Source organism: Struthio camelus, chromosome 8 (genome assembly GCF_040807025.1).
Source record: "Struthio camelus isolate bStrCam1 chromosome 8, bStrCam1.hap1, whole genome shotgun sequence".
NCBI classification, from domain to species: Eukaryota; Metazoa; Chordata; class Aves; order Struthioniformes; family Struthionidae; genus Struthio; species Struthio camelus.
In genome coordinates this window covers 16,603,938-16,631,068 of record NC_090949.1, presented here as the reverse complement: position 1 = coordinate 16,631,068, position 27,131 = coordinate 16,603,938, and the positions used below count along the sequence as shown (strand labels likewise).

The 27,131-nt window shown below is 38.5% G+C and overlaps 1 protein-coding gene across 7 annotated transcripts in view; it reads right to left on the bottom strand.

The window, feature by feature from the left end:
* PLPPR5 (phospholipid phosphatase related 5) overlaps positions 1-27,131 on the bottom strand; it is a 111,692-nt gene that overhangs the window by 13,008 nt on the left and 71,553 nt on the right. For all 7 annotated transcript variants that reach the window (XM_068952340.1, XM_068952344.1, XM_068952342.1 and 4 more), the window contains 2 exons: positions 11,850-11,982; positions 9,276-9,526 (listed from right to left, as the gene is read on the bottom strand). In XM_068952340.1, the coding sequence (XP_068808441.1) occupies positions 9,276-9,526; positions 11,850-11,982 (384 nt within the window). The remainder of the gene's footprint in view (positions 1-9,275; positions 9,527-11,849; positions 11,983-27,131) is intronic.

Genomic DNA, 27,131 nt, shown 5'->3' with positions numbered 1-27,131 from the left:
TTAAATTAAGGAAGTAACAGTCAGAGCTTGTCAGAATGACATCTGCTAGTCATTTTGTTCAAAACACTAGAGAAAGTTCCATAGCATGGAAGAAGTCGTCAAAACAAAACCAGGAGACTTAAAATCACAGTAGAGTATTACAACATATACCTTGCATCTTCAGTGTACCTTATATGCTGAACAGAAAACTACTGGCATGCTTTCAACTAATGGAGACAGAATAAACTATTGGAAAAAGAGTTTCAGGCCATATCTCTAATCCACTATCTCCTCTCTTCTTCCTAGTTCACTTAAGGAACAATGTTTGTCCCTTCCCTTACCATCCTTTTATCTTAGCTCCTTGTATTTTTGTGAGATCTCTCTTCATTGAGCTACTCTTATCATGTGGAATGCTGGTAAAACAACTACACCTTTCATTTACAGCTTTTTTTTCCCCAGCAATTTTCTCCAAGCTACAGACAGGATGGTGCGCGCTACGTTAATCAGTAACCCTTAACTTAATGAAGCTCTCTGTACTCCTGGATACTACCACCATTATCCACATTCATACTATATGTTAGAACATCTGGTGCTAGGGAAACTGTTATGATATTATGAATACGCAGCAAGATCACCAAATCTGAAATACAGCTTGGTAGAGTTGATAAGGGGAAGCTGGTCATGGCTGTCTTGCGTTTCATTCTGTATTGTGGCGTATTAAATCAAAATGCCTACTGAAAAGGAAAAATCAACGTTCAAAAGAGCACAGTTTGTTTAAGGCAGGGCACAGTGATGTATTACAGTTATCTATAATAGCTGGTCATCACCAAAGAAGATAATCTCAGCTTTAATGAAGAAGTCAAAACAAGTTACAATGCAAGAATTTGATTCTACAATACTTCAGCTGAACGTCAACATTTTTAATACAAATCTGAAGTGAAGAGTGCTCTGCAGAAAAATCTCAGAAACTCTTTATACAATCAAGCACATCCTTCAAATCCTTACTCAGGCAGAAGCACTGAGTGAGTCAGACAGGACTGCAGAATTATGCCATGCCTCACATTGAATAATGAGGACCTCCAGTTCCTGAGTCCCTTCCTGTAACTGCAGTCAAGATTGTCATGCCCAGTCTATTATTCAGAATAATGTGAGGGTTCTGCCAGCACAGGTATCTCTTTTATCTTTTCTTTAAAGAGCAGCCCTAACTGATGTTAAGGACAGTATTCAATTAAAGCATCAACAGAAACAAGGCAAACTTATCTTCCTGAAACAAGGTAGTGAAAAGTCTACACATTTGCAATGCTCTATACAGGGCAAGCCAGGATTCATAGCTACCCACTTCTAACCTTGACCTCTTGCAGTTCTAGTACAATACATTCACAAAGTCAGTTCAGTGAAAGATCAAATTTGCATTAGGAATAAAATATAATTAAGCAGTTGTTTTATTCTTGATCCTGAAGCAAAATGCTGCAAAGCAGCATATTCAGTAAACGACAAAGAATAAACATCTTGAAAAGATGACAGGATTTTTCTTCCCTTACTTTTCATAAATATTAAATGATTATCAACAAAGGAAAAAAGCACAGTGATTCAAAACATTAGTGAGAATGAATGACAACACAAATTTGTACATGGCTATAGATGCTTACAGAACAGAAAAAAAAATGAAGGTGAAATCTGATTAAGAAAATCTTGTAAATTAAAGTAGTCAGAAACAAGACTAACAGCTGTAAGACTCTAGATGTAAGGTCAAGGACTGATACAGTAATTTGAATTAATTTTGCAGGCTATACATTCTCCTGCAACATAAGATCCATGGTGAATCTTCTCTTCAAGATCTCTTGCTATCGGTCTTCCTTTTTGCTGAAATTATATTTATAGGAATTGGTAGAGAGTCCTATAAGGAGGTGAATATTATCTGATGGTCTATACAGCAACATTTAGTAGGTTTCCAGGAAAATATAATCATTTCACCTTCAATCTTTAAGATGCTGGAAGTGAAATCTTCAGAGAATCTCATAAATTGAAGGAAATACCTTAATTCAAGCACTTTCAAAAATATGCATTTGCCAGATCATGTTTCTTGGAATCCACTGAAAAACTGCTATCAAAAAAAGCAGTATTAGATTTATCACTTTTTAGACTAATTTCAGAGCCTACCACTGCAATAATACACTGGTAGTCTCTCTGCAGGAAACAAAACTGAAAGTCCAAAACATATACCGACACTTGTTTTTGATGGACTTTTAAAGAGATTTCTGTGGCTAAATTATCTGAAGTGTTTTTAAAAAAATGCATAGGCATCAAAGAATATAAGCTTTTAATCAACTTTCTACCCTGGAGACTATTTTGCCCTGAGTACTTACATTGGGCAATACTTCAGAAACGTTTCTCAGTAATTATATTCGTTCATTCCCTCTTATGAGCACAGCAGTGCTGAAAAATTCTAAGTCACAGAAAACCTACTCCTTGTAAATTTTTAAAGCCTTTCTGTGCTCAAATTATGCCTAATAACACTTTAAAAAAAAAAAGCCTGAACCTACATTTTAAGAATTATGCAATGATACCACAATTCAATGCTACTAACGCTAGGAGTCAGAATCACTGCTATCACCATCGTCTTCATCACACAACAACTGGTGAGGTTTCTGACACGACTGTCTCAGATTATAATATAAAGAATAACCATAATGCAGGCACTAAGATTATAATAGGGAAGCTTTCAGTAAAAAAAGTGATGTTGCAAGTCTGACTTACGTGAAATATGTCCTAAGTCTAGCACAAACAAATGATTCCAAAACATGTAAGAGAAGAATAGAAATCGTACATCAAGTGCAAGACAACGTGACAAGTTATACTGCAAGCTCCTCCTCATCTTTTTCTTCCAGCTTTCTTTAGATCCAGCCATACAAACATCTATGCACACAACCAGATAAACATGTAATGGGTCCCAGAGTATCCTTTTGGTTAGAGTGGAGTTAGCTGCAGAGTGGAGTTAGTTGCAGGCTGGACACACCAAGCAGGAGTCTGGTTTAATTTTCGTAGCTGATTTCTTCAGTCTGGGGCTCAGGGATGCAGGGAGGCTTTTGACATTATCTCCCTTAACAGCCTTATGGGCCCGCTCAGGAAGTGCGGGCTGGATAAGTAGACAGTGAAGTAGATTGAGAACTGACTGAATGGCAGGGCTCAGAGGGTTGTCATCAGTGGCACAGAGTCTAGTTGGAGGCCTGTATCTAGCGGTGTCCCCCAGGGGTCAGTCCTGGGTCCAGTCTTGTTTAACTTATTCACCGGTGACCTGGAGGAAGGGACAGAGTGCACCCTCAGCAAGTTTGCTGATGATACTAAGCTAGTAGGAGTGGTTGATACACCAGAAGGCTGTGCTGCCGTTCAGAGGGACGTGGACAGGCTGGAGAGATGGGCAGAGAGGAACCTTATGAAGTTCAACAAAGGCAAGTGCAGGGTCCTGCACCTAGGGAGGAAGAACCCCTCGCACCAGTACAGGCTGGGGGCTGACCTGCTGGAGAGCAGCTCTGCGGAGAAGGACCTGGGAGTCCTGGTGGACAACAAGTTGACCATGAATCAGCAATGTGCCCTTGTGGCCAAGGCGGCCAATGGTGTCTTGGGTTGCATTAGGCAGAGTGTTGCCAGCAGGTGGAGGGAGGTGATCCTGCCCCTCTACTCAGCCCTGGTGAGGCCTCATCTGCAGTACCGTGTCCAGTGCTGGGCTTCCCAGTACAAGAGAGACATGGAGCTCCTGGAGCGAGTCCAGTGAAGGGCTGCTAAGATGATTAAGGGACTGGAGCATCTCTCCTAGGAGGGAGAGAGCTGGGCCTGTTGAGCCTGGAGAACAGAAGACTGCAGGGGGATCGGATGAATGGGTATGTACATCCGAAGGGAGGGTGTCAAGAGGATGGGACCAGACTCTTCTCCATGGTGCTCAGCGATAAGATGAGAGGCAACAGGCACAACCTGAAACACAGGCAGTTCCGTCTAAACATGAGGAAAAACTTCTTTATCGTGAGGGCGTCTGAGCACTGGAACAGGTTGCCCAGAGAGGTTGTGGAGTCTCCATCTTTGGAGATATTCAGAAGCTGTCTGGACACAATCCTGGGCAATGTGCTCGAGGTGACCCTGCTTGATAGGGGTGTTGGCCTAGACGATCTCCAGAGCTCCCTTCCAACCTCAACTGTCCTGAAACTGTGATTCTGTGAAGCAGATGGTCAGGGAGGACTGACAAAGGGACAGAATAAGTTCTTTAGTCGGTAGAAAATACTGGCTCATGGAGCAAAAGGTGAAAAGGGGAGGGAATCAGCGTACAGGCACCCATCCCTGGCTGTGCTCCAAATATAAATTATCTCACCTTTTGTTTTGTTGCTATATAAGTAAAGGTAGCTACATATGTTCCACCTCAGGAATGCACAACTTGCTCTATTCATCATAGCTATAAGAAAAGAGACACTGAAAGATCAAAAACATAAAAAAATGTAGCAGTAGGCTAACGTCTATAGCCAAGTTCAATGTTTAGTTAGAATCCTATTTTGTTCTGACATAACTTAAAAGCTCTTTAACTCGCTTGCTTAATAATTTTTGGGTCAAATTATTACTAGAGCAAACCAACAGTCATATTCTTCAATCTTCTGGGCCTCACTGCAAACAAAACCACTCACTGAAGACTTTTTAGTTCTTTTGAAGCCTTCCTCACTTTTCTTTGTAAGTTTTGCAATAATTATTGAAGATCCTAGGCAAAAATTGGTTTTCCAAAGCAGGGGCCTGTGTTGGCCAAAGGAAGAAAAAGCTCTAGAAATGATGGAACTTTCTAGTAATTGCCCTGCTGTGAGCTCCTGGCAGCTGCAACTCTAAACAGCTGGGGAGGGAAAGATGTATCCTCCAACATACCGGGACCACAAGATACATCAAAATATTAATTAAAGCTGATTCAGACTACAGAGGTCATTCTCTTCAGCAATTGGGTTGTAATGAAGAACTGACTGACAAGGAATCTCCAGAGGTCTTCATATCAAATTGAAATGTTAGTCTACTAATACATTTAATACATGAAGTAAGAACATGATACATGCTGTAAGATCAGCATCAAAGGAGACTACCACTTGCTGTGCCAGATACTGAAAAGAACACCCACTTTGCTAACATTGCCCCTAAAAGCAGCTAAAAGAATCCTTTTATTGTTCAACTTATTAACAAAAAACGGACAACAATAAAGCAGACTCACTAAGACGATTCTGCTACCTCTGCTTCTCCTGAACATTCTCTATAGTCTGTCAAACATAGGTCAATTCTGCCTCCACTGGGCTTCAGCCAGCTGGCCCTAAGGTAGAATCCAAACAAGCACTTTAGGAAAACGGAGATCTTCAGAGACGAGATGAGAGCTACACCTAAAGACCAGATGGAAAAGTGACACTGAGCAGAGTGTCATCATCACGTTGACAGGACTTTGACCCAGACTACCTTGCTGTCTCTTCCCAGTGGCCAGGAAACACATTAAGCAGCAAGGATGACATAACAGAACGCAGTAAGAAAGAACCTTGTAGAACAGAGGATCAAGAGCTCAACACAAGCTCTGCAGGAAGGAAAGAACTGTCAGCTTTATCTGCTAGCCCTGCTTTAGGCCACAGTTGTGGCTGAGTCCACAGTAAAAAACAACAAAAGCAGTCTACAGACCCAAGCACTATGTCAGTCATCAAGATGTAGACCTGCTCCTCTGTCATTACAAATTCAAAGCAAGTTTGAAGGGTATCTGATAATGTTATCCTATCCTAAGGTAAGGTGCCTACTGCTTTTGCCCAATACAATAAGAATAAAACAAAAAGAAAGCAAAATTTTATGAAAAGAATTAAAATTTGTCCTAACCTACAACTAGCAATGATCAATCCCCTAAGTTTGCAGCACCAAAGGACAACTGTTAGTCACAAGGCTCCTATTCAAACCCACGGGAACAGACTGAGTAAATCTTCATATATCACTTTGAAATCCTACCAAAAAAAAGACTCACGACTTCTCATTCCTGTGTCTCAGTTGTGAAAAAAAATGAAGTATGTGCATAACTGACTACATAAATATACCTCTAACTGACCAGGTAGTGTCAACTTAGGCACATCAAAATGCTGCTGAGGCAATTATATTCTATTTAATAAATTTGGAGTGTTTGCCTTAAACACCCGTCTGTGTTAACAGATGTTGCTCCAGCTGAGAAAGGGTTAAGAGAATTGCAAGGCTGCTAATAAGTGAATACTGATGCAGTCAACTCATTATCCCAACTCTAGCAAAGAAAGATATGAGAGGAGTTGATCAGAGAGCTTAGGGGAAATCCAGGTAGCAGCAGAGATTTTGAAACAGATTTATGGTAGTTCATTTTGAAGATTCTGGTACACTAGAGATAAACCTAAATGCCTTAAGAGGATGAGTAATCCTTGCAACAGTCCATGTTTGGAGCAGGGTAGAGAGAACGCCTTACCATAGTGCTGCCATTCAACATTTCAGCTGCTAAGTCTTTCTTGATAGATATTGAGAGGAAGCAGTGGAGGCAAATAACTACAGAGAGGTCTAAATATTAGCAATACAATTGTTTGAAAAAGACTCTGCTTTCAGCAGAAGGGAAATTCAGAGTTACCATAGCAGCCACCTACTCTCAAGAGAAGGGGAAAAAAGTGAAGGAAGACTATAAAGATCTTAGACGAAAAAAGAAGCTATTGTTAACAAGACAATATGCACAGATGCTAGGTGATTGGGGCATGGCTGCACTTAAACAGAATGAGATAGAGAACTATTTGATAAAGGATAGGTTCTGTTTTTAAATGGGCTGATTGGTGAAATCACACAAGTCTGACTTTGTTTACTTCGCTCACTCACAGACCAAGGATTCTGAATCAACTTGAGGCTTGTTTTTATCTTTAAGCTGGTTGCATTTGGTGCACAACTGGCTGAAACGTCCATGGAAGATTCTGTAACAATCCCTCTCTCTCTCTCAAACATTTCTGTTAAACAAAAAGAGAGCACATTTTGTATCAGAGATGATATGCTCATGAACTCAGCCACTGAAGGCTGCTGTTCAAATACAATAGGCTCATGCTAGCTGAGTAATACATGGAGCTCATTATGTCCATGCTCTCAATAACTTTTGTACCATGGCTCACACAAGACTAGGCTACTGTTTAAATCTTCTACACCAGTGAATAACCATAAGAAAATTGTTATTCAGGGCCAACTTTCCTGATAAACATCATGACAGTGTGAGGACATGACTCCATATATTGCAACATTGCATTTCTTTCCCCGATGTATAGCAAACAGTAATAGTTTTAGCTGCAACAATGCACCAGGATTTTTAAAAAGGACTCTGCCAATATTGCGCCAAGGATGTAAATTTACAGACTAGAATCTAAGTTGATACATCACAGCAATTTTTACATCATGCAGTCTTTAACAAGAATTCAGAAATCCTGTCGGCAGTCTGTAGTGCTTTAGTTAAACGATGATACTGTTCTCATACAATGATACAGTAAAAAATTACAAAGTCATGAAATAGATCATATTAGTTTTCATCTTTGATGTTGCTAACTATAATAATCACAGATGATTTGCTTAAAGCACTCTTAACCATGTCAAAAGCCACTAATACTAGATATTAGATATTAGTGACTACCTTTTTTTTTTTTTTTTAAAAAAGTGTATTAGTACTGTTTTCCATTCTGCTCTGCAGTGGCTGAACAGTTTGTTTCCTTTAGTTACTGTGACTCATGGTAACAGTGGAAATCCAACATTACAGATGGATGAGAAAAATAGGAGCAATTAAAATGAAGAAAGCTGAATATTTTCTAAAATAGCTTGGGCCAAATTTAGAGGTATGTTTCAGTGAAGCAAAGCCTTAGATATTTCCCCAAATAAAGACAGTACTATCAAGAATCCTACACTTGCCTCAAGTTAGCATAGAATTTTATTGCTCATCTCTTATTTGCAGATAACACTTTTCTGTACTAATTGATGATCGACACGTCTTAAGCAGACCTTGCTCAAAGGAACTTCTGGTAAATGTCACTGTCAGTGTTGCCAATTTTAAGCCACTGGCACTAAAATCATATCTAGAGGCATGGAGCTGGCACACTGGAAGCGACACGTGGCTGCATGGGCTTGGGATCTTTGCCATGCTGGCAAAGAATTAAAGAATTAAAAGTGAGCTTATTAAATATATATGCTTAAAGCAATACACCCATAAAAACATACATATATACGTACATACATATATATGCATGTATATGTGAAGGCCACTATTCAAATACTGAGGAGATCTAAGGGATGACACCTGTAATGGTCACAGAGGTAGACATTTGCCTTGTTTCCCACAGATGCTATAAGGGAAGCCTTGGCCCCATCCAATGGGCTATAATGAATCATGATTACAAGCACAAGTAAGGTAGGAGGTTCCCACAGCGGTGTCCCTGGGGATAACTTTACTAAGAAAAAAACGTGCTGCTGCTTAAGAATGGAAAGGTGTGCATGGCAAGCTAAGTCAGGGAGTATTACACTGATTTACCTAAGCGATCACTTCCCTGTCACCTGCCTCCCAACACTTCTGAATAGCCTCAAGAACAGATCTGATGCCAGCCAGTAAGCAGCAGTTTTTATCCCAGCCCTTCTTGTATCAGGGAGGGGAGAAGGAAGAAGCGTTGGGTTGTCATGTTGCCCACTTCCTTGCAGAATAAGAGCCAAGCTGACTTTACATGAGGACTGAGGTACCCTACAGATAGCAACTCTGTCACCTACTGACGTGCCCAGATGCTCAGGAAACCTGCGGAGATCGAACAGTTACATATACCCTCTCTTCTGCTTCACCCGACCAAAGAATACAGCCATTTGCAGTTCTACTAATCTGTACTGCACTAAAACACTGAAAGGGATCACTAGCCATCACGGACAATACCTGGCCTTACTCCCTACCACCCAACACGGACTCCTCTTGCATTCTCTGAAAATCAGGAAAAAGTAAACCAAGAAGCTGGTTATACTAAATCTATAATCCTCTTTGGAAAAATTATCCTCTCTCAGCATCGCCCTAAAAGCCTACTTAGCTTTCAAGATTCAGAAGACCACTGCATCTGTAACTGGCAGAATAATCTAGTCCAATGAATCAGATTCACAAAGGCCTCACAAACCCATAGAAGACTCACATGGATACAACCAATTAACAGTTGTCTTATCTTCCCCCCATTCTTTCCTGCCCCCATATTCTTAGCCACGTGCACTCAAAAATAGAGCGATGTTAAATGGTACAATATACTTACAGCCAGATACATAGCTGCATATACGCTCAGTGCTGCTTCTTTGGATGGGAATGTCTTTCTGGCTTTCGTGATAAGGTCTGGGTTTCCAGTACAGGCATGTACGCTACTGATGAACTGTGTATACTGTTTACATCCAAGTGCTGTATAGTTGGGTTTACAAAGTGCAAGAAAATGCGGTGCAAGGTTTCCTGTTACTACTTGTCCAGCATTTACAAAGATGTCCGTAGCAAACAGTCCAAACGCATAAATTCCTAAAGAAGGAAACAAAGAGTTAAATTTCCCAACAATTTCACTTTATGATAATGTACTACAGTATTTATCATAGTAATAATACAGCGCCTTCCATTTAAGAACATAAACATGAGGGTAAAGGGCAAGATGGTACCCTAAAGACTCTATCTCATGTGGGAGATGGTACATTCCTACACAATCCCAGCAGCAACACCGCAATGTGCCCACAGGGCTCACCTCTCTCCATCCTTAGGAGGAACATGCTCACCTCTTGTGCAAGTAGCCCACTTTCCTAGGCCCCATCCATGAATCTCCCCAACTCTTCAGCGTAGCTAGCCAAACTGGCACCAAACCTTTGTCCACGTTCACTGAACAGAGAAATGACAGAAGCAGATTCTTCACCCCACAAATCTGCTTAGGAACCAGAGAAGTCAGGCCTTGATAGCTAAGTAACTTGAAAAGCTATTATACATACTGGACAAACGTTTTCTTTTCCCTCTCAGCTGTAAGGAAGCTGAAATGCTGAATAATTTAATATAGCCATGCACGAGTTGTCTTCATCTGCCTACCACTGGGCACATCTCTATGCACGGCATGTTTACCACGATATCAATGCAGTGAGGTAAAGATCTACACATTTGAGGACTGCTTATGCTAAAGGGTTTTTTTTAATCAGAAATATCAGCAAAGCATTAGGCACGCGTACACGTTCATTAGAATGGAAATATATGTATCCGATTACTCAAAGGAAAAGATATTCTACTATTTTGAGGTATCTTTTTACCCTTTTGGGAGTGGAAAGCCAGCACTGGAAGGAAATGCAAACACAGCCCCCTGACTGGGAGGCTAAGCCAGCAGATGTGTGTTCCAGTTCCAGCTAAGCTGCAGATTCCCTGTATTTCCATGGGCAAATCACTCTACTCTTCCCATACTTCAATTCACTGTGAATATAGCGTGGGTTCTGGCAGTTCCCAACTTCATGGGGCACTGTGAGGATGACATTAATGAATACACACCATAGCAGAGAAGACTGCCACAGAACCACGTGTGTTTCTAAAGGTCAGGTTTTTTCCTCAGCAAAGCTAGATGACCCAGAATGATTTCTGGGATTCCAGCTGGTCAGCAAAGTCACCCTACTGTTAATTCATCTTGAGCTGCTAGACACTAGTGAGCAACAGGCTGTGTCAAGCCAAGTCACTGCATAGGAGGGCCTTTCAGCAAACCCTGGGGCTGTGCACTGCCCTGAAATAGGTGGCCACATCAGCTTCTGTGAGCATAATGCATAATGATGCCTCATCTGGTGGAATGGTGTGGGGGCTGTTGTTCAGCCCTTCCCTCCTTCCCAATTTGTTTTCGCTTCTATGAGCAAGAAGGGTCCATCAAGTGGGAAGTAAATGCAGGGACTGATTATAAACAGGAGCAGGAGGAGCTCCTCAGCTTCCCACCTCCTCGAGATCCCTGCAAGACAGTCTCACTCCTAGTGATTTTCAGCACTCCCATGTAACAGAGCCTAAATTCACTAACCAGCTGCAATCGCACTCTCAGAAGGCAAGCACAACTGTCTCACAAATACTCAGGCTGCAAATACAGACACAGCTATATGCCCCCTCCCTCTCGTCTGCCCCTGGGACACTCAGGAAGATTAGCTGCCCCAAGGCTTCGTTCCTCCAGCTGTTTCTCTTAGATACAACTGTGAGTGAGAAGCAAATAGCAGACAAATTGAGCCCTACTCTGGCTTCTCTACGTGTATTAAAAAGCAGCATTTGAGAATAATTCAACAGACATTGGGGGTGCTTCCCCCTCCCAAATATATTTACAATGAACTATGTAGAAAGGATGACATCTGAGAGCTACTAAAGTTGATGGGGTGTTTACAGCTGACTTCAGTGGAGCTAAGATACGCAGTTACCTATTATAGATCATAATACAGGCTCTAGGTTAGGAAAGTACTTAAATAGTACTTGGCTTCAAACATGCATTTAAGTCCCAATGTCTTCAACTTTGGCTACTATCTGTGTGCACAGCCAACAAAAGCTATTGACTATAAGATACAGCATCAGGATATTTCCCTTCTCCATTTCATCCTACTCCAGGCCGGCTGACCATGTTTCCCCATTGTGGTCCCAATTCTTTTTATTTTTACTGCAGTTTCTGCAACTAATTTTTTATCCAAACTTCCTAGAAGCTTATTTTGCTGCCCAAAAGGAGAAAAATCATGGCATCTGAGTTAGGATTACACGTGAAATGTTGTATGGTTATCTGAACATTTTCCCCAGGTCAAATTTAATACATAATTAATTGCTCATATTGTTCAAAAAATGGAAGCATTAACTTTGCTCATACCAAGGAATCTGATGGTTCTGCGCACTAGTGGATTTATATAACAACAGTCTCCAGTTAATATTGTTTTTTCTTGGTTTTCAAAGTCCTTTGTAGCCAACTGTAGACAAAACACCGCAGTTTCTCCAACGATAATCTTCAGGAGAGGGAAAAAAAGGGTGAGAGAAATGGTTCATAAGATTATTGCAAGTAAAATATACCAATATTACAGAGACGGCTATCTTAAGGAAGCAAAACCAAACCAACACAAAAAGCCAACATAAGTGAACCAAGTTCTGTATTTTAATCTTCTTATGAGGGAAATATGCCATATGGTTTGTTTTACTTCATCTGCATTAAAAGAGAACAAATTTCTATAGCCAGGACTCGGAATCAACATAACATAACATAGTTTTCAGGATGAGTGGATAAAAGTAAGTAATCTATTAGCTCAAGAACAACAAATTACATAACACACAGGATGTGGACCAAAGCATCAAAACTAAAGGCTCAAACCTGTAAGGTGCTAACAGTCTTTCAGTTCCCACATGGCTTTCTCTGACATTCAACAACTCACAGGGATGGGCTCTAAATTCTGGGCCACACAGGAAATATTCACTGCATATCTCCTGTTCATAGTAAAGGACTGGTTTGCCAGTAGGTACTTTATAATAGAGTTTGATTCATATTTTGCGACCCAAGTTTGTCAAACCTGGTTTTAGCTTTGAATGAAACGTCACCACTGATATTTTGGCATTAAGCATGGCCTTTATTACACCAAAATGAATACAGGTTTCATTTCTATAGCTCGTGCACATTTCAGTCACTGAAAAATAAAAACTTCCACAAATACAAAAGAAAAATATATAGATTTTGAATGTAAAAGATCTCCTATAAGAGGTATATATTTTCCTGTACAGCTAAACTCTGTCCTTAATTTACTTATGACAATTATGGTGTTGATCCCTAATAGCCAAGAACAAATCTTAAGTGTATATCTATCTAAACCTGTGATATTGACAAAGCTTTACTGCAGGTAAAATAGGCATGATCGAAAACAGTAGAGCAGACGGGTCAAACTGTGATTCACTGTGGGACTTATGGCAAGGTTCTTCCTCTCTTCTATCTGAAGAGCAATAAGGCTTATTCATAGCTACATCACAAGTTGATAAATAGTAAAGACCACCAGGGAAGTATAGTCTTAATACTGTGTCCTAATACAATAAACAATGGTGTCAAATCTGATTCATTGCCTAAGTTTATTTCTAAACTTCTGACCTAACAGGATATTACAAACCTTTTCATATATCACAACAGATCTGAACAATTTTACACATAGCGTTATTTACAAAAAACTGCTTACAGGCAACTTTGGGGCAACGACCCATAAATATAGTTTGTTTGTCAACAGGAGGAATGCAATTAATGACCTTACTTAGTTATTCTTAGATCTACGCAGATGACTTTGGGCTAAATTGTGACACACAGAGAAGAAACAGCTTTTCATATGTAATGTGAAACAAGTAACAAAAATAACTTGGATGTGGCAAGTGTGTAAAAAGCAAAATTCAGTTTGTCACAGAAATAGTCATCATCCATTACTTCAAACTGACTTCAGATCCTAGTGGCTTTTTTAGATGAAACAGACATTTCAGTACCTGGGCTAACAAGTATCCTCTCTCTCTACTTTAATGTAAGCCAAATTTCCAGCATCCAGAGGTACAATTCCTTCATCTATAATTAACAAGTGATCAGTACACACATGTAACGTAATTCAGCCTTGAATCCAAGTTCATCAAAATTATGACAATGATGAGGAGAACTCAGCGCAATGACTCCTACAGCCTTTGTGAAAGAAAAACAATTCTAAAATGATTCATAAAGGTGAGAACTGAAACACTTTAAGATCTTTACTGTGAGTCATAGTAACTCCCTTCTTTCCTTTGGAATAATGAAATGTCTAGGACTAGGCAACGTGAACATAGTCAGATTCTGCTTTTAACTGCTTTGTTGCCAAACTCAATAGATTTCAGTAAAATTATGGTAGATTTCCAAGTTATAGGACAGAGCAGAATCCAGCCCAAAGAAAGCATGTGTGAGATACAGTGCTTAAGTCCTTGCAGAACACAGGCAGAAAACGTCCCTGCAAGCTGAACTCCTCAGCTTTGAGCGGAACATCTGAATATGCTGATCTATGAATATAGGTTCTTCCTTTTGACTTGCAGGGAAGCTGGGGTTAGCAAATGAGAGAACTGTTCATTTAATTATCCCAAATGTCAGTACAGGACAGAAGATCTTCTCTTTCATCAACTGGTCTTCATTAGCTGTATGTGGGCCCTGGCTGCTGGCAACAATTTTTCCTTGCCACGTTTCCCATCTCCAATGGTAACCTGGATGAAGAAAACCCACTGCTCTAAGAATAGCAGAGACCAGTATTCAAGCTCTTAACAGACCTAAAATACTCTGATAGCAGGTAGGCAGGTGCAAGGGTCAGGATGATGCAGAACTCGGCTAAAGACAAAACATTTATTATACTAGGCCTAGTGCTCTACTTCAGAAGCAATGTGAGTGGGATTTCTGCATACACATTCATAGTTCTTTCCTGTTAACATCTACTTTAGGGTATATAAACTTTCACGGACTATTTCATACAGGCCAGGATATGTTGTGGGATACTTGATTACCACTCTGCCATTTCTCAGGGTTACACTGCAGCTACAGTAACTGCTCAGATAGATGAGTAACACTGAAAAACAGTTACTACACTAAAAAGACTGTTGAATATTCATATTAAACTGTTGACAATACAGTGTATTGTAATTTCTCTTCTCATTTCCCTTTTTCACTCATTGCATTTCTCTCACGTAGGCCTAACACAAATCTTAACCAAGAATTCAGAGAGACCACTTGCAAGAAATTACATGACAAGGGATTCTCCCTTTGGAGAATGAAAGTCTCGCTCGGTCCGCAACTCTTTTTTTTTTTCTCTCTGGAATGAACTTGCTCATACTTCCTTGTAAGGCAGAAAAGGGAGAGCTGACAACCAAAGCCAAAACAAAGACTTCTGTAATAGGCAAACAGATGATAAGCAGTTACTAGTCTTATGTTGCATCCTATTCTCCCCCTCCCCCATCCATTGGTTTTTGTTACGAGGGGTTATGAGTTTCCCACTTAAAAATGTAGGGCAGATTTCTTTCAAGAGCGTAACTTTCATATGCATTGTTGTTTTTGTTCTTTATCTTTTCCTTTTAACAGAAGGCAAGATCATGGGCTGTTTCTGGCCTATTTCCCCTTTAAAAATCTCATCAATATACCATACAGCATGGTGACCTTTACAGGTTAGAAAATCTAGCAGCATAAACCTTGTTCCTTAGTGATGCTGTAGACAAGCTCCACTCTCTCCTTTAAACTAAAATTGCTGTGGGAGGTGACAGCTCTGGCAGGAAAAGCAGTAACGGTATATCCAGCAGTAGCAATTTCAAGTTCATTATACAGAGCTTTCCCTTGAGGCCATTTTCTTTGTGTTTTTCTTGTACTCATTGCTTCCTGCTTGCTTAAACTGACAGCAAATGCCCTGGTTAATTTCCACACAAGTACATTTTCTGAAGTAAAAAATGACCAGAAGTTTTGAGGAAAACAAACAAACAAAAAAACGCTTAGATAAATCTGTCTGCTATTGATTAAATATAAAATACCCCGCTTCATTCAGCATAAAGAAATAGGACCCTACTGCACAGCAGCTTGTGAAAGTGGAGAGAAAAGAAAACTCAGTAGGGTGGTTTTTTTTCCAGAAAATGTTATTTTTGAAAATATGTACTCTTCCTCTCAATTTTTTTGAGAAAATTAATATCAAATTTTTAATATGGTTCTTGGTATTTATTTGGTCATGGCCACTTTAAAAGAAAAATATTGGTATAAATTTATATGTCTAATAGTCAAATATTATCTGCGTTAATGATTTCTTTATAGTACACAATATGGTATTTATGCCATTAAACACTAATGTTACTTCTGATTGGGATAAATATTCTTTACTGCTCTTTATGATACATTGTCATTATGTAATAATGGTAAAAGTTGCTCATTTTATACAAATTTTACTGCTAGTGAGAAGTGCATATTAGCCCAGCATTCATAACCAGAGAGCTTCAAGGGAACCTTGTGAGTACTTAACCAAATAGAACTGACCAACTTTGTCACTCACCAACTTTGTTACTCACTCTTAGTCACTGAACTATCTTCATTCGTTACTTTATCATATGACAGACAAAAGTTAAATATTTTTAAATAAAGTATCTAAAAGGTTTTTTTTTTTTAGCTGAGCTATTGATCGTGCATGTAAATACCTTCTCCTCTATAGAACGCTTGCATGATCTAACAGATAAAGTCTCTGTATGGCACATTGCTACCAATAATGGATCCACACAACAGAAGAGCAAAGATCATTCTGAGATATAGTTATCAGAATTCTGATATTGTGAGTGTAAGTAGAGGAACTGCCTTGCGCCATCACCACAAAGGGCCAGAAGGCAAGTCCTGGCTTCCAGCATATGCGGTTGTGTGTCTGATGCTCAACACCAGAAGAAGAGGGGAGAGTGTGCAGCACCATGGAGGAGAGCCAGCCCTGGAAAGCTTCTTCTTTAAGGGAGCGTTTGCTCTGCCTTTAGCGCACTTTACCCAGTGTGGCTGGCATTACATTCCCCCCTCACATCTGCTCAACCTTTTAGATCACTGTGAGATGAAGTGTCCAGCAGCTCTGTACTGCGATTCTCTAGAGGATTAGAAATGGCCAGGACACCAGGAAAACTAGTTCAGGAATTCTAACATGGCATTCTGGGGGCCAAACAAGTGTCTGGCACCTATCTCCAAAATTATCTACCTGCTCGCAGAATTTCATATTACGGGACAAATTTCATTGATGGACACATTCCAAGAGGTAATAACAGACTCAGGTGAAAATTGTTTTTCCCATGTAACAAAGCTTTTCTAATTTAAAAAAATAAACCCCAGAAGCAGATTAATTTAGAGAAAATCATCAAAATCCAAAAAACTAATAATTTGGAACTGCAAATGGTAAGATGGAGAAAAAAACAATTAAAATTTGACTTTCAAAAGCAAGTAAAAAGAGAAATCAATTCACATTTCAAAAGGTAAAGTTACTTCAAACTGAAAAGCTTCAGATAAGGTATATCTAAATAGGACATTCATACAGGTTTTAAATTCTTCATTTTCTTTTTGCAAGAACGAGGATGCCACTGAAATTTACATGTGAAAGTGAAAGTTTCCATGACAGAGTGGTATTTTCCAATAAAAGACATATCATCCAAAGTTTCCAAGTCCCACACTTCCCTCCACAAACAGACCTGGTAAGGAAAAAGAGTTCTACTATGATCATGGATCAATTAATTTCAAGTTTCTGGACCTCTGAAGGATACTTGAAAAAGCTAGGGCTTTTGTTACACGTAATTACTTCAATAGGAATTTTGAAAAACAACTTTACACCAAAGTTTTCCTTTTTTCAGGTGCGTAGCATAAACCTTTAAAATACTCATAAATTTGCAGAGGAGAACCAAATATGACCAAAGCCCCACCATTTATCTTCTTTATTAGAAGATCAATTTCATACAGTATCATTGCAACATGATGATGTTAAACCCTGCACCCAGCTGTATCAATTAAGTCTTCCATTTGACTAAGTGATACATGTGATAAAGACTGTGATTCCTTATGTCCTGGCCTTGGTAAGCTCCTCCGCACTTTTTTGGCTGTTCAAGAAAACACAGTATTTTACTCTGTATGTTGATGAAGATTAGCTTCTTAAGCTTTCTATGCATACTGAAAGCATTAATCCTTGATGAGCTCAACACCAATGCTTAGGATACCCGCATCAAGAATCATTTTGAATGGCTATGATTTACTTTACTGCTTTATGCTTTATGCTTTAAACCCCAGGTGATCCATACAACTACACTTTCCTACTCAGGATGAAGATTCAACTACAAAATTCAACATACACTATCACTCATCACTGTCTGAACAAAAACTAGCCACATAATAGGCATCTCAAAGATCCTGATCACAAACTAGTAGTATTACAGTCAGTATATGTCCAGAGCCAACTGTTCTTAGAGGCTCAGAGGAAGCAGAATATCTGAATTTCCTGTTTTTCACATTGTCTTGCTTCTACCTCACTTCTACGCAAGGCCAGCTATATTTTGCAGACACATTATTCCTCGGATTAGTTCAAGGAGACCCACTTCCACTGTAAAACAGAATCACAGAATCACAGAATCACAGAATCGTTTAGGTTGGAAGGGACCTCTGGAGATCATCTAGTCCAACCTCCCTGCTCAAGCAGGGTCACCTAGAGCATATTGCCCAGGAAGGAAAAAACCATAGTCATCAAACAACCAAAACTGAAGGACTAAATATTGTATCATTATAAGCCCACTGTGTTTTAATATAAGAACGATGTAACAGGCTGCACATATGATTAACGCTTGTAGAATTTCACAAACAATGTGTTCAGGATTTTTGTAGCAAATCATGTGTGTCTGCAAATCACTTGCCTGTATTAATCTTGACTTCTATTTCTTACTGTCAATTACTATTTGATCTACAAAGATAAAATGTTTAAGTAGGTGGCTCAATACAACAACCCCCCCACAATTTTTTCATTCAATTTTTTTACATTTATAGTAAAATAGCTTTCCTTGAAAGCATGTAACTAGCTTCAGTCTATAACGACCTCTATATAAAAGTCTCCTTCTTTACAAGTGTCTTAAGGCTATGGTATAACCGTCAGGCAACCAAATACATTAAGGTCATTATCTTTTTCCAGTTGAAATCAAAGGTAACCTCCCCAATGAACGCACACGGGGTTGGACTGGTTGTGTAAAACCACAGCATTCTAGATTAAGAGCAATACTTCAGACAAAGTGAGGAGATGGGTGTTAGCTATGAATGCTGTCCCAAAAAGATGATAAAGTAAAACCAGGAAGGCATGACAATTTTACAGAGGACTAGTACTAAATGTTTGGGAAGCTGGTTTAACAGGTTAGACAAATTAGAAAGAAGAGTCCAAAACTGTAAAGTCCACCCTTGAGTATATTACCTTAAAATCACTCTTCTTCAATAATAGTTTATACACTTCACATCGTCAGCAATTAATGCAAAGGATTCAGGTGTCATTAAAAATGCGTTAAAGACAAACTTTAAAAGCCATTGTTTGGGAAGCATTTGCTCTAGAATCATGACCTTACTCTGAGCTGTCTCGTATCTGAGTTACTTTTGCATATTTAATCTTCTGCACATTACGTACATTCAACATAAAACTACTAAAACTACTGCAGTAAACTACTGCAGTATAAGTACTGAGTAACAAACCCTATCAGTGTTAATACACATTTCTAATGTATGAGAAAGCCTGGAAACAAAAACAAACAAAAGCTTTGAAGGAAAAACAGGGACTGGAACATTTATTGACACTTCAGTGACACACAGTCAAAACAAATGAATTTGTGGCTCTAGCAAAGATCATTTCTGCACCTTCACTGACTTCAAGCAGAGCCACGCCATTATTCCAAAAACGGTCACAGGAGATGCTGACCATTGAGAAAGAATCATGAAGAAAAAGAAATCAGGAGTTCCTCATCAAGGCACCCCCAAAACAACAACTAATAAGCACAGACACAGAGTAATGCATGACCATTCACCTACACTTCTCTCCTCAGTCTTGAAAGCTGTAACTTCACATTTCTCCTGCATTTCTCCTTGAGAACGTTATTATAAAAAATGAATATACTGAAGTGATGTTTATTAGAAACAGAATTTTAATGAAGGCACAGAAATGGGAGCAGAGGACTGTTTGTAACATGAATATCAGAGATTTTAATGATTACTTATCTTTTCTTGTAATAATGTAATGGCAGTGAATTAGCCAGTGAGCTTTTCCACAGAACAGTACATAGCACTAGCATATCACATTTGTCTTTATTTAGTAGATATGTATGCAAAAAGAACATTTTGATAATGAATCTACATACTGTAGAATAAATATGGGGAACTTACTTTACGGTTTTTTGCAAATATGATTTGCACCACTCTTGTCACTCTTTCAGTTCTGCTACACAATGTCTATTTTAGTGCTCCTGCCACAAATCCAGATGGCTGCAGATGTGCAGCTGGCAACACTATGTTGTCTGACCCTGTTTAGGAATTTACACAATGCAGTGCTTGAATAAAGCGGAAGTCCCGAGTGCCCTCATTAGCACAGCAACCAATGAGCTGAGATGGGAGCAGAAAGAGTGGGAAATTTTAGCAAAAAATTCCTAGTACAGGAAATGCCTATGAGACAGAGGAGGATTGTATACTTTGCTGTGAAGACAGCAGAGCATAAAAACAGCTCTTTTAGGCATGCAACAGTACTCTGAAAACTAATTGTAAAGTCTATAGGCCAAAATAAGCCTAACTGCTTTTCCTCAACATGTGCCTATACCTCCTTCCACTCATACAGCAGTGCCCATTGGTTTATCTTAACATGGATTACCTCCCTTTGTATACAACTGTAAAGCAATAGTAAGTAGATGTTGCTGGCTTTATCAAATGTCTTCAGAAAAGCTCAACTGGTGAGAGAAGTGTTTTAATGAAGACATGAATGAATTTATTTAAGAATGTTAGATCTTGCAAAGTTTTGACACCGACTATCTTCAAGGCAGACTTTATACGAGCTTGCATTTGGTCTTCTCTGTGAAGATATTAAAAGGTATTAGACAAAATACATAATCGTTATGTAAATTTATGTACATATATTGTGGTTTTAATCTGTATTGGACCTATTCTATCATTATTTGAACAACTTAAGTTCTTACTACAAAGAGAATTTCAAAGTATGCTGTATCTAAAGCTGCTTTCACACATTGAATGACATGATAACCTTTTAAGGTAGTCTAGTGTAGTAAACTAATTCTTCTAGGCATTACTTTTTCGTCTATCTGCGTTCAAGGTTAAACATCCATGTGAACTAAACTATGGACACAAATCGACCATCTAAGAGTGACTATTTTCTGGATGCATGTTGTGCATAGACACTCACATAGTTTTTTGTTTTTTTTTTTTTTAAAGAAATAGTCTCTGCTTTATGATTTCTTCTACAGTGGATCTAATCATGTAACAATCACAATCAAACATAAGCAAAAGAAATGCTGAGTAAAACTGCAGTATTGAGTCTGAAAATGAATGTGGTTCCATAAAATTATTCTATCAGCAACACGTTCATTCACATATATTGCTCCTCAGGAAAGGCCTGCTACTACAGATAGTACTGAAGCATGTGATTAAATCCCATCAATACCAAGAGAATTAATTAATACATACCTAGCTCTTGGATAATTCTTTTAATGCATAGATCTTAACGTGCTTTACAGAGAAGCCTAGTTTCCTTATCACCACTTGACAGCTAGGAAGTAGAGGCTAAATCCACATCTTGCTTGGGTAGCCAGATCCCTTTATCAAGGCAAAGCCTGATATAGCTCACAACCCAGCTCTGTACATTCCTTCTGTCAGCTGCAGATGTCTGTGTACTACTTACATACCCCAAGGTCACTCTGCCTACATCTGCCTTTGCTAAATGCTCTGGAAAGCATCCTCATGGCTGACTGAATGGCTGACTTCAGCCACAGGGGCAAATAGGACCACGGGAACAGACAGGCTGTCCTCATCACAGTTCACCTAAGCATGCTTGTGGCCTACAGTATGATGCATTACAAGCTCCCAAGTCCTCCCTCGGGGCCTCTCAGCCACACAGATCATATCCACACAATTTAAATGCACAGCGGCCGCAGCCTTGAGCCCAGCCTCACAGCAGAGTACAGATACATCCCGATGGGTCCAAGGACGTCCACCAGAGCAGTGGGAGAGGCAGAAAGAGGAGATGCTCCAAGACACCAATCTATATCTACATACGATCAAACTATGTTATTATGTGCTGAAACCTGGGCATGTCCAAATATTGTTCTACATAAAGATAAACTTAAGCACAGAGATACGGCCTTCTGTGAACTGGGAAGTCAGACTTCAGACATTAGCTGGTAGCAATTTGACTGAATTCCCATTTGCCTGCAAAGCCAATGTAATGGACAGTCTATTCACCCACTCCATAAAACTCAGAAAAGTAACATGTGTTGCCCTAAGTGTTAATTAAAGGGGGTTAAGCTAAAATACTTCAGTTTGTGTTCTCTACATGCTCCAAGTTGGCACACAGTCAGTTACTGCAGCTCAGCTGGCCCACGATTAACAAATCTTTAAGCAGAATTAATTCAGTTATGTCTGAATGCCCTAAATTACTATGGACAAGTCACCTTATTACTCTCCAAAATAACTACATTTGGAAGTTGAGTTCCAATTACTGATTCTAATATTTAATTCTTGATTTAAAAAGAGACAAACCACAAACTGACCAAAGCAAATCCTCATAATATCATTCAAAGTTTGAATGACAGAATGTATGACTCAGATCCCTTTTAGAGACGGCATGAAACCTACGAGCCTAAAACAACTTAAAGGATGTTTCAAAATGTTATATAGAGAAAAAAAAAGAGTCAGAACAGCAGGATACTGTTGGGCTGACTTCTGCTCTTGCTGGCTTTTTACAAAAATTCTAATTAGTTTGCGAATTAATGTTTTCATTCATACTCCTTAACCCTACATGGGTGAGGGGCAAGAAGTAATATCCACAGAATCTGATAAAAGGAAAAATACTATTCATAGAGAAGAAAATCCTTAAAACAGAGAATTATATTGCATTTATAATTAGTTGTACATTAATAATTATACATGTGATATGTATTGTTAATGACACTGTATAGCTATATAATGTATACTAAGTATACAATGTGTAATTATGATGCATTAACACAATACATACAAAATTATAGGGCATGTTGTACAGAACAGTAAGTAGAAATGGAATTCACAGCCAACTGAATTTGTGCCCAGTATAACCATGGTTTTATAGATATATGGTGTATCCTACCCACAAAATAGCATCCAGGATCAGGATTTAATTTCGAAGAGGTGCTGAACAAGTTATTAGATTAGTAGATAGTACATCAAAAAAAACCTTAATATAGCAAGTAATTTTTCTACTGCAAATTTCCTAGTGTTTTACATAGAAAATATGCAGCCCCACTTGCAGGTGAGGTGAAGTGATCTGAACAAAGCCATGCTGCAGATCAGAGATAGCAAGTGCTATAACTTTAGTCTTCCCATTCCCTCTCCAATGAATACATTCACTGTATTATGTGTATTAAGGACTAGTATATTCACAGGGGATATTCTGAGTACTGGAGTTTTCTGAGTAATGGAGAGGTCGTAAACATCCATCTCAGCTAGGCTTTTTATTTGTAACCTATGAGGTATTACACCTTAGCTAAATAAGAACCATTTGTGATGAAAGCTGGGATGTCACCCACTTCAATGTATCTGAGAGAAGTTGCAAGAGCATTGCAAAGGTTTTTAAACATCACACTGCTTTCAAGGCTGAAAATACAGCTAAAACTACTTACAATTCTGTTTTTGCTGTCATTTATTATGCATCATATGAACAGACATCTTCCCATACAGGATTCTGTATGATCTACAATGAGCAAGAATTGCTTGGTATAGAAACAGATTATTACTTCAAGCTTACTATTTGATATTAAAAACAATGCATTCAAATTCCCTAATCATAGAGTGCAGGATCAGTTGGATTAACAATCTCTCACTTAAACATTAAGTGCATCATTTACAGGACTAGCAGACATTCAGCTGCTGCAAACAGAATCCTGTTTGCCTTGTTCACATCTGCTTACCACTTTACATTCAGATAGCCTGTCAAGGGATGAAACATATGGTCCTGAGATTTTTCATGTTTGTAAGTAGCATGCATAGCAAGAACAGTAGAAACTATAAATTCATTTGGTAGTAAAAATATAGCTTTTGCAAACATTTTTTTGTTAATGTAAGCTATCACAGCACAACAGAAAGGAGGACAGATACCAAAAAAACCCTACTACAACAGTTCTGAAACTTTTAGTATTTCTCCTGGTAACAGCTCTGTTGGATTAGTGGTTTTATGCTGGGATAAAAACAGCATCAGACCATGTATTTGTCTTGGTACGTGTCCTAACAGGCCAATACTGACATCTGGTACACAGTTACTGCAAACTGTAGCAGCGAGATTTATGTTTTATTCTTAAATCAAGATGCAATGCAATTATGCCTTCACAAAGAAAAAGCATGATATAAACTGCCCCTTAGCTTAACAGCTATTGTCAACATCCCCCCACCTAGAAAAAAAAAGTGACTTTCTGAAGCCCCCAACATTTGCGCACTAAAAAAAAAAAAAAATCAGCTAGTTTTACATGTCATTTATTTTACATGTTGTTTTTTTCCCCAGGAATATGAGAACGGAAGAAATAAAACTGATAGAGAAAATTGTGCGTACAGGTTGAAACAGAACTGTTAAGACTGAGAGAGAAAGGGCCCTTCAGAAACAATATGACCACAGAATAAACAAAGTATTCTGGCAATTGCTTCTTCGTGCAAAGTCTTGAAAGCTGTTAAACATGCCAATAAGAAAAGGACCCTTATAAATAAGCTTTCGCTAATCAGAGATATGCCAGGACTACTGAAATAACTCATATATCAAGGATAAGACTGTTCCTTAGGCAAGTAAAACCATTTCCATTTGATTTCAGAGGATAGATTTGGTCTACCCCATTCATATGGGGCTGGATGTATAATCCCAATCTTCTGTTGCATTATCTTTATTATTTCCAAGACACTATTGGAGATGTTCAAATACTGCAGCTAAAAAACTAACAAAAGAGCTGATTTCTGGCACAGTACATTCACAGAGGACACTTCCAAAAATAGTTCATTTTCAGAACTTGAATTCTAAGCTGAGGTTTTGCTTAAGTTCTAACAAACAGATGACAAAGAATATTTTCATGTATCAGAAATGGATGGCACTCCAGCACTCTTTTTCATGCACAACACTAAGTTATATCAGAGTAAAATGGTTTCCAAGTGAACGACGGGTAAACTAAAAGCTACTCTGAAAAGAACATTGTGAAAACTCAGCCTGATCTGAAATCAGGTCAGTCCTGATGCAACAAAATATGGACTCATAGGTGCAAGAAGGAAAATCGGCACTACCAGCTTCAAAAAGCAAAAGAATGAGATAGGAATATGCCCAATCACATCAGCTATATCTATGCGCTAAAAACAAGCAGTGCGTTTAACTTCAGGTGTTTGCACACCCTTCAATTACTCTGAGGTGCTCAGACCTGGAACTATTAAGAGAGGAGCAAAGACATTGAAGACAGACAGACTTAGGAAACCTGTGCTGATTCTTCGAAAGGTAGCTTTCCTTTCTCGTTATTCACAGAACGATCTCAGTTCTTCATAAAACATGAGGCTGCAGTAAATTCCTGAAAAAAATGTTACATTGCTCACTTTACAGTTTTTTTGCTAGATTCCAAAATTTCATCCTCAAAAAACCAGTAAGGCGAAAATTATTGAGTAAAGGTAAGCTGGAGGCAAAATGCCTGTTTTTTTAAACACATGTTCCTTGTTTGGGATGTGCCAGTGAAAAGACTCATCTAGACTACTACTACTAATAATAATAATAATACAATACATGATGTCTGAATGATAGATTTTTGTTCAATTATGATATTATGAGGATTATGCTAAAACATGAATTAGTTTTTAATTGGTTTATAGAGAAATATGAACATGCTAGGAATTCGCCTAGGCAAATAGAACAGTGTATATTCTATGAATAAGTACTGTAATCATCTGCTTGTTACTTGGAAATAAAAACAAACAACATTAGCATAATAAAACTGTTTACACTTCTTAATGAAAGTGTGTCATTATCTTCTCCTGGCTTTTATAAAGCAGTCAGTGTACATCATAGGTCCAATAATTATGGAGTTTTATGCAGATTATTTGCTTAAATAGTTTTGTCATTTTAGACAATCTATATTAATGTGTGGACTCATTAAAAGAATCCTTTTGCTCAGTTAATAGTATTTTACAGAGGACAAAACTATTGATATCTACCAGAAAGAAATAATGCAGAACAGATCATTTTATAGATTCTGAAAGCATGAGAAACTAGCTTCACGGTTCTACAAATCATTTCTACTGGAAGCTAAAGGATTAGACTGACGTACATTTCCCAAGCTACATCTGTCATAACAAGTCTAAAAAAGCAACAAGCCCACTGAGCAAAAACTGGCACTTTGGGAAATGGCTTAAATAGCACTGAGCTCTAAACTATCACTTTTATGCTTCTTTTTCTATATTTGAACAGACTCAAATCAAGAGCATATTTCTTATCACCTTCACATTTGACTTAAAGATTTAAAAAGAAGGTATCAAGAATTCCTCAGTATACGAGGGGATTCTGGATATTACTGCTTCAAAAAGTAAAAGCAAGGGAGCGCATAGCTAGCACTACTCTTTCAGCCCTGAGTCACGAGGGGAAGAACCAAACTCATGGAGAATACTCCATCTGCGGGAATCTCATTTTTTCATCTCAGAACTGCATACTTAAGCCATTTATGTTCTTCTGATTGCAATTTCAATCTCATCCGCATTTTGTAAAACACTTGCTGTTAGTCTGCCTAGCACTCCTAATGCAAGTACATCTACTCACTGAAGAGGTTACTTTACCCATGCCTAAAGGCATGACTTCAGAGACCTTCCATAAATAATAACATAACATTGGATTGAGCTGCAGTTGTTTTCAGCCTTTTTTAAAATTAAAAAAAAAAAAAAAACCACACACACACATATATGTGGGATCACTAAAAATTCTCCAGTGGAAGAATGTAAAGTTTAAGATCTAACAGATAAGGAATATCGCAGATACCCTTTAGAGATAATCCACAGAACACAGACTGAAAACCAATGCTGTAATGCAGCCTGATTCATTTCACAAAACTTGCATAAAAATAGGAAATCAACTGGGAAGAGGGAGAGGAAGAAGCTCTTTTCCTCATCGTACAGAAAAACTTGGATTCCTCTACAGGTTTTCTACAGTTGCTGTTTAACCTATGAAGTCATATATGAAGTCACAGGGACTTCAGATAGACATGTCTATGAATGCACAATAAACTGCTTACTATTGAAGTGAAGAGCGCACAAATTTATATATATATATATATATATATATTTAAAAAATACATAATATATATATTATATATATAAAATACATGTAACTATAAATATATTTATAATTTAGAGATATCT